The sequence below is a fragment of the Polistes canadensis genome, unplaced genomic scaffold, assembly GCF_001313835.1.
Source record: "Polistes canadensis isolate GaletaPanama2010 unplaced genomic scaffold, ASM131383v1 scaffold_13, whole genome shotgun sequence".
Classification (NCBI taxonomy): domain Eukaryota; kingdom Metazoa; phylum Arthropoda; class Insecta; order Hymenoptera; family Vespidae; genus Polistes; species Polistes canadensis.
Window position 1 is genome coordinate 991,949 of NW_014569560.1, and position 8,889 is coordinate 1,000,837.

Consider the following 8,889-nt stretch of genomic DNA (forward strand, 5'->3'; position numbering starts at 1 on the left):
ATATAAAAATTGGTTGAGAAATATTCATAGAGATATGTTAATTATTGTATGTACTAAAAAAAAAATTGATTATCTTGATCAAATATAATTTTCTAGTTTAATACAATATTATATTATAGAATTGTGTGTTAGAGAGTTTTGTTCACAATTATATTTTACAGTTAAAATTTGATCTTCGATGAGATCGTGTACGAGTTTTTATCAGTCCAGTCCTGTCAATGTGGATAACGTGTCGGATATTACACTGATAAGGAGAGGATCGTTTAATACACGGATATAATATATATATATATAAAGAGTTCGTGCTTTATAAATCGCTGGAGGTTAGCGTCCCTTGAGATTTTCTCTGTGATTTCTTCGATTAACTTCTTCGTAGATTTTCTCGTAGAGAATTTACTATATATATAGTATATTTATATATAAATCGATATTAAATATATTTCTATTTCGCGATAAAAAAAAAAAAAATCAATATATTTAACACGGTATGAAGTTATAGGTGTATTTTTAAAAACTCGTAACTTCAATTTGTTTTTTTTTTTTCATACAATAAATTTTGCAATCGTTACACATCTATTTATTAATTATTTTTATATTTTTTTTGATCGGATTACACGTTAAACAAATGTCATATACGATAATGAAATGATTTATAAATACACAACAATTTTTTTATAATCATAATAATACGAAAGAACATATCGAAATTGAATTATCTCTTTGCAAAAAGAAAAAAAAACAACAACAATTAATATTACTCTTATAAATCGAATTTAAATTATTGATTAACAAAAAAAGAAAAAAGAAACATTCGAGTATCATATTATATAACAAGACAATGATTCGTGTTTAATTATTTTCACGAGTAAACCAAAAAGAACTCGTTGGGCAATGAGAATAAAGTAACATGAGAACATTTCAGAAAGTAGTAATAGCAGCAGCACACAGTAACAGTAGTAGTAGTAGTAGTAGTAGTAGTAGTAGTAGTAGTAGTAGTAGTAGTAGTAGTAGTAGTAGTTTTATAATAAAAATTAAAGTGAACACAAAAAGTAGAGTTGAAAGAGAAAGACAACCAGCCAGTCAACCAATCAGACAGACAGACAGACAGACACACAGACAGAAAAAAAGACAGACAGACAGTGAAAGAAAAAAAGAGAAAGAGAAAGTAGGTAGGAGGGTGTTAATGTAAAGAAAAGGTAGAAACTTTATCGCGTGACGTGAAAAGGGCGAGTCAGAGAGTAACGAAGAAAGTTCAATAGAATACAAAGAGAGAGAGAGAGAGAGAGAGAGATAGAGAGATGAGATTCTTCTTCTTCTTCTTTCTTTTTCTTCTCATATGTATGCACAAAAGTTGTTTCTTCTTTAAAAATAGAGAAAGAAAGATAGAGAAAAGGTATAAAAGAAAGTAGAGTAACTCTTTCCAAGCTGTTTAGTCGATGAAGTCCTATTTCAAAACCCTTTCTTTGAGAGAGTCTCTATTGAAGGTACATCCCTTCAGTGCACTTTCCAAGAAGAACATCTTCCGGAACAGCAAACTGTCTTTCTTTATCTTATTTCTCTCGTTTTCTCTATCATATTTCGTATTTCTTTTGTTTTATTTCGTTCGAGCATAACTCGGAAGGATTTTATCCTTTTGTTCTTGATAATATCGATAACTATGCGAACGAGAATACTTTAACTATTATATCGTTTTTCCTTTTTTTTTTTTAATTTCTTTTCTTTTTTTGTAATATTGTTTTTTAAAACACGTGGTAAAACGTAAGAACAAAGGATGGAAGAAAGGGAAGGAAGATCCTTTTGAAGTATAATAAAATATAAAGAAAATAATGTGTTTTTGTATAGTAATTAATTTGTTATTAAATTATTGTGTTGTTATTAAATAAAGAAATAAAAATTCGAATGTTCTTATATATCTTTGAGGAAATATAATAATCGATATTATTATTAGTAGAATAACGAAAAAATTAATAAAAAAAAATAATGATTCTCTTATTTTATCAGAGTCATTGTTCTATAGGATTTTTTTTTTTATTTCTTTATGATAATATAAATTATTTATACAAGCCAAAAAACAATAATTAGTTACATTTATATTATAATTTTTGTTTTTCTTTTTATTCGCGAGGATATATTTGTTTTACAATTAGATATAAATATTTTTGAAAGAAATAAAAATTCCTTTTTCTTAAATAAAATAATCTCTTACAATTAAATAAATAAATGTTTCTTAATTATAAAATATATTCTTATCTCGGATATAATTTCTGTACACGATCAAAAATTATAGGCTTAAATGAGATGACCAATTTTATTGTTTTCCATTATTATCAAAAATATTAATCTTTAAGTTCGTTTGTAAAATTATGAAAAAATAAACTTATGATTAGCGTACCACAAACGTTAATGTTGATTCTAACAAAAAGATGACGTTCTTTTTTCAACCCGTCTTCTACTTTCTTGCTATTCCTTCTCTTTATTTTCCGGTGAGTAAAAGTTTCGACTGTTTTTAATGGCAACCATACTACTACTACTACTACTACTATCGTATTACTTTTGCTTGTGCAAGAAATAGAAAAAGAAAGAAAGAAAACGTGCTTTTTTCAAGATAACGATATCCTAGAAGCCAAGATTTTCCTCAAATCTTTTCTTATCTTTAATTTTCCCCAAGATAGTATTATGATATGCCAAACTTTCAACAATTATTTTTAAGGATTCATCAAAGTAACATAGAACAAGAGAAAAAAATAAAACTTTACCCAATCCTTTCCCCTTTGACATAAGACATAAAAAAAAAAACAAAAGAAAAGATAAAGAAAAACTGAAGAAGATAATGATTAGATAAAGATAAAATGAAAATGAAGGAAATAGCAATGGCAAATGGAATTTTGTAATATACTTTTGAAAAAAAAAAACGAAAAGGAGGGTAAATTCTTTGGTTAAAGAAATTGATAGTGATGATAATTCAAAGTCTTATTCTTACGTGGATAAGTTCTAACTCTAACTAAGAATTTAGACTGAAACAAATGTGTTAGATAAAGATAGAAAGAAAATGGGATCGAATAAGAAGAAGAAAAAGAATAAGAAGAAGAATAAAAAGAAGATTTACCTGTATCTCTGAGTGTCCATTTCCCTTCGTTCCTCTGCTATGGCCTCGTTTAGGTCTCTGTTAGGATCGATTCCTCTTGGGGTTGGATTGCTCGATTGTAGATTGTCATTGCTTACGAACTCGACCTCGACGTCGTCTTCGTGATAGGTTTCCGTCAGAGTGTATTCCCGCAACTGCAACACACGTTTAATGGGGTCTATGATAGAAATTGTTTCCCCTTAGGATCAAAAATGATTCTACTCATTCTTCTTATCGAATTATTTCAAAGAAATTTGTCGAACTAAAAAGTTAAGATTAAATCGTAAGATTTTTATTTCTTTTTCTTCTTGTTGGTTTTTTTTTTTCTCTTATGTAATACGAAAGAATATATATTTTAATATTATATTATATTTTAGTTTTAGTTTTATTTTATTAGGGTGAATTAAAAAAGTTCGTATGTTAGATAAATTAATATTTCACTTGTATTTTTCTTGTTGTTGTTGTTATTGGTTTAATGGTTTTTTTTTCTTATATAATACGAAAGAATATATTTTTAATATTTTGATATTAAATTATACTTTAATTTTAGTTTTAGTTTTATTTTATTAGGGTGAATTAAAAAAGTTCGTGCGTTAGTTAAATTAATATTTCACTCGTATGTAAAGTAATTTTGATTGACATAGAAAAAAATTAGCATTATATGAAAGAACGCGACCAATTCACGAACTTTTTGTTCACACACATATTCTAATATATATTATATTATATTAATATTTTTATATTCATATAAAATTACTTTTTCAATTATTCGATGCAAGTAGTCAACGTTTGTTTAATGTACGACATGTCAAGTTTGTCTTAAAAAAATATTAAAAACGTATTAAATGCTAACTTTTACATATTATTGCTATGTGTAATAAATTTTCATATTGATAAATAAATGTACTTGAACAAAATTATTAAAAAGAAACAAAATATAATAACAATTTATAACGACAAACCTTTTAGTTAAAAAATATTATTATATATTATATTATCTTATAGAAATAGAGATTTAATTTTAAATCTATGGTATAATTGATGGTGTTCGTGTGAAATTAAATTATAAAAATGTTGTCCGTTGTAATACGGGCAATGATTGCAATTGGCTAGAAAATAATACAGATTTATAAGTTGATATTATTATTATTATCTATATCGATTTTTGTAAAAAGTTGAAAAAATTTTATCTACATCTTTATTTTGTTGATGAAAACACGCGTAAGATAGAAAATGATATCAATTCGATATACGAGAAGAAAACCCGTTATTACTTTCCAGTCCCTTTTCCACCCTTCTCCACCCCACCCTCGTTTTTGAAACTGTCCTTCTACCTACTTCATCCAGATCTCTCACATTCAGACCGAAGAAGAGAGACGAGTAGAAAAGCAGAGTAAAAAGTTCCGTGCAAAGTTTGCGTGCTTATCGAACCGTAAACTTGGCAGTCCCTTTCCCTTCTCCCTACTCTTCCCTTTTGTATCATGGTCGTTAAGACTCTACAGGGACAATGGAAAGAGGTTGGAGAGTCGACATACACATACACACACACACACACACATATAGACAAGATCGCTTTTATATTTAAATAATCTCCTAGGGTTGATCTTATCAAAAGTACATTTATGTTTTTAAATCTGTCATCATCAGATTTGAAAATTCGAAATGAAGATATTATTAACCTCGTTTTGAAATAAAAAATCTTTTCTATTTATTCGTTATATTATCTAATAAATAGAAATTAAGATTATAACTTTCTGATTTTTTGCATTTTTTGTCCATTTTTATGTAATTGTTTAAATTAATCTACATTTGTTTTTTTTTAAAGTTCCTGTGCATTCATAAATTCGGAGAATAAAATTTTCATTTAAATTATTTAATATTCAAAGTATGTTAAAAAACTGCTAATTTTAACCCATAATGCGAATTAAAAAAGCATAGAAAACCTAAGGCAGTAAGAAACTAATATGTGCAACTTATGGCTCACTAACATATTATTGTTAATCCATAATTGTTTGCTTTAATTACTAATTATTTTACAAGTTATTGATAATTAATAAGTATGTAATGCTTATACTAGTACATATATGTTTAAACAATCTGAAATATAAATAGAGTGTATTAGATTATTAAAATAATTGTTAATTAATCGATAGAAGTGTCTATTGTTGTTTAAAAATATCGAATTTATGATCGGAGTACTGTTCTCTTCGAAATTTACCTTCAGACTGGCACGTTGACATTTATATATGAAAGTACTTTTATTCAATATTATTTATATGACTTTATATAAAAACGTTGCGCATGTGTATAAATGGAATATAATATTTGTAATAAATAGAATTTCCTATTTTGGATAGTCATATAAACAATATTTAACGAAAAAACTTTAACAGAGTACATTGACCCAGTTAAACGTTGGATTTCGAAGAGGATGGTACACAGATCATATATTCTGAACTTTTTAATAGCAATAGACACTTCTATCGATTAAWTAACAATTATTTTAATACTCTAATTAAACTCTTCTATTATTTCAGATTATTTAGTAGTATATACATTTGCATACACATTAAATAATTATTAATATATATTGAATATTAAATATAATTTCAATTTGATATTTTGTTAGATGGAAAATTTTAGCCCAACGTCTCGAAGTCATCACTGCACAGGAGCGTTCAAATAATTACATAAAAATGAAGATTTTTTTCATTGTTTTCAAAAAGTTAGTAGTGAAAAAGGACGACACTACATTTATATATATATATATGATGCTGCAGTTGCATAGTTGCATAGTTCCTATACACCTATACAAATCTACAAACAATTAATCGATCGAGTTACATTCAATAATTGATTCTACCCCTTTCCCCTTTTAAAATAATAAAAAAGAAACAAAAAAATAAATCCAATTGCAATAATGAAACAATCGTAGTATAGCAATTTCAAAATAAAAAAAAAAGTAAAAAATATAGAAGAAAAGAGAGAATAAATAAAAATTAAAAAAGATAGATAGAATAATATAAAAACAATGTAATATCGTTTTATGTATTCAAAACGGGTTGGGGTGGGGGCTGGGGGGGGTTTACAGAGGGACAGATTTGGTGTATTCATTTTGATCGAGTATAACTCTGAACCGCAAAACAAAAATAAAATAAATGAAAGTTGAAATAAGATGAGAACAGGAAGGGGAAGTACAGTACGGGGTGATGGGGGGGAGGGATAGAGGGGAGTTTGCAATCGAATTTGAAGGTCTAGTACCGACAACGACCCTCCAATTACGATACTCTCAACCCCTCCTTCTTGTTTGAAGCCATGAGAGAGCAACCTGCCGTCGATTTAACCTCGGTCCTGCTCGATTTAACAATTTTATCAATTGACGATATATATACATACACACACGTGTATCACCACCACCACCACCACCACCACCACTACTATTACCAGTTGGTACTAATTGCCAGAACGGCAATCATGCCAATCATCATCGTACTCGCAACTCTCTGTCGCGTGAGTTACGTTTGTGAAAAAAAAAACAAAAAAGAATATTTTAGGCAAAATATCGAGAAGACAACGAAAAAAACCAAAAAAACATGGATATCGTATAATGAAAAGAAAAATCAGAAAAAAAATACCAAGAAAATACAAACAATTTCGTTTCGTTAATGGAAAATATAATGGGGGTGGGGAAGGGGGAAATAGTTTTATTACGAAAGTATGATATCGAATGAAGCGGGGGTGGGGGGAACAATTTTTCAAAATTATCGACGAGACCATTTGAATTATTCCATCGAGAAAAATAATCAATTGAAGTATATTGCATTGATAGACGTCTATGTCAATGGGGTTTCGATTAAGGGTCTATGATACTGATTGCATGGGATACATTCGATGGTAAAAAAGGGTTTATTTAATTGCATCAAAATCATTTTATTTCGTCAAGGAATTCGATAGTTTTATCTGAAAAATAATTTTAAAATCATTGAAAGTAATGAAAAGATTATTATGTTATAAAAAATTTTACTTTGTATAAAAGTATAATTTAATGTTCAAAAAATGAAAGTATAATAATAATGAATTATTTGAAAGAAAGTACAATTAATAAAATTAATAAAAATCTAATTAAAATCGTACTACGTAAGACAAATTTATTATTGTCCTCAAAAAAATAAATAGTAATCTAATAATTAATTACTGTCATTTAATTACATAAGTAATTAGTCTTGATAATTATCGCAAGATGAAGAAAAGAACGAAGAAAATAAAAGTAGGGGAAAGAAAAAAGGGAAATTGATAATAATTCGTGGATTATTGTGTAGATCATAAATTATCTAATCGTAATACTTTCATACAATAAGATGAAACATACTGTGCGAAGATACTTCAATAAGAGAAGACCCGGTTGATCTAATCCATCGGAGAAGCTTAATTGAAACCTGTCACCGTACGTAGTTCGATTAAACTAGACGTTAATTAGCGTTCAACCCAATTTCAAAGCTACGATGATCATCGGTGGTTCCTAGAGTAAATGATTAATAGACCATAGACCCGATTTTCTATCTTTTTTTTTCTCTTCTTTTCTTTTTTCCAACCTTCTTCGTCGTAGTTGATCGTAATTGTGTTTCATTTAAAGAACCGTAAAAAAGAACCAACAAAACAAATATTTAATAAAACTAACTATTCTGGTCTATTTTAACTTATATTATCACAAATGTGTGTGTGTGTGTGTTTTTTCTCTCTTTACGTGTTAGATGTAATTCAATTTAACGAACTACGACTTTTAACGTCGATAATATTTTTATTGACATTTACACTCACACACATACGTATCACGTTATTACACACATGGCTTTATTGTATTGAATAATTTGAATATTCTTATTGAGAGAATTATATATTGCAATTAGTGATTATAAATAGGATTAATATTTGTAATGCTTGAAACACAATAGTAATTGATTTTTAAGATTACTTGAAAACATTTTAATCCCAATAGGTAACATCTAACGTTATAAAGGTTTCAACAATCTCGTTTCTTAAAAAAAGAAAAAAAAATAAGAAAGAAAGAAAGAAATAAAACCCCAGAGAAAAGAAAAGAAAAATTTGTTCTAGTCTCTCTTTACTTTTCCTCGAGAAATCATCAAGATATTTTTTCTTTATTTTCTTTTTTAAAGTACGTGTTAAATTCCACGAAATCTACCGCATTTGCAGTAATATTCGTATATTTTGTTACTCTGTGTCATGGTGTTGTTGCGAGTGGTGGTGGTTATGGTGGTGATGGTGGTGAGTGTACGCAATATGGGAGAAAACGGAAAAAATGTTTGCGGTTGGTTCTGGCAAAAAACACGGTCAATATTTAAGAGTACATGATTGTATGTGTGTGTGTTGGAAAAAAAGAAAGAGAGTGAGGGTGAGGGGGGGAATGGGGATAATAAGGATGGTGGTTCTTTTCGGAGGAACGATATTACCCCTCTGAAACATGGCTACCTACGTGACCGTGGAAATTACTTCGGGTTTGTCTTGTACCACTGTCGTCGCACTGATATCAAACTAGATACACCCCTGTTCTATGCATTTATATATATGTAATTGTGTGTGTATAGGTTCTACACACATTTTCCCCTTTATTTAAAGAAATTTATTTATCTCGTCCAGTTTTATTATATTATTCTTTCTTATTTTTATATTTATATATATATTTATTATAATTAAAATTGATTATATTATATTTATTGAATATACATTTCTCTGATTGAATAATTGAT

General features: G+C 28.0%; 1 protein-coding gene across 4 annotated transcripts in view; it reads right to left on the reverse strand.

Moving 5' to 3' along the window:
- The window catches only part of LOC106793369, a 186,646-nt gene that overhangs the window by 6,917 nt on the left and 170,840 nt on the right, over positions 1-8,889 (reverse strand). For all 4 annotated transcript variants that reach the window (XM_014760245.1, XM_014760244.1, XM_014760241.1 and 1 more), the window contains exon 6: positions 3,107-3,279. In XM_014760245.1, coding sequence (XP_014615731.1) covers positions 3,107-3,279 — 173 coding nt within the window. The remainder of the gene's footprint in view (positions 1-3,106; positions 3,280-8,889) is intronic.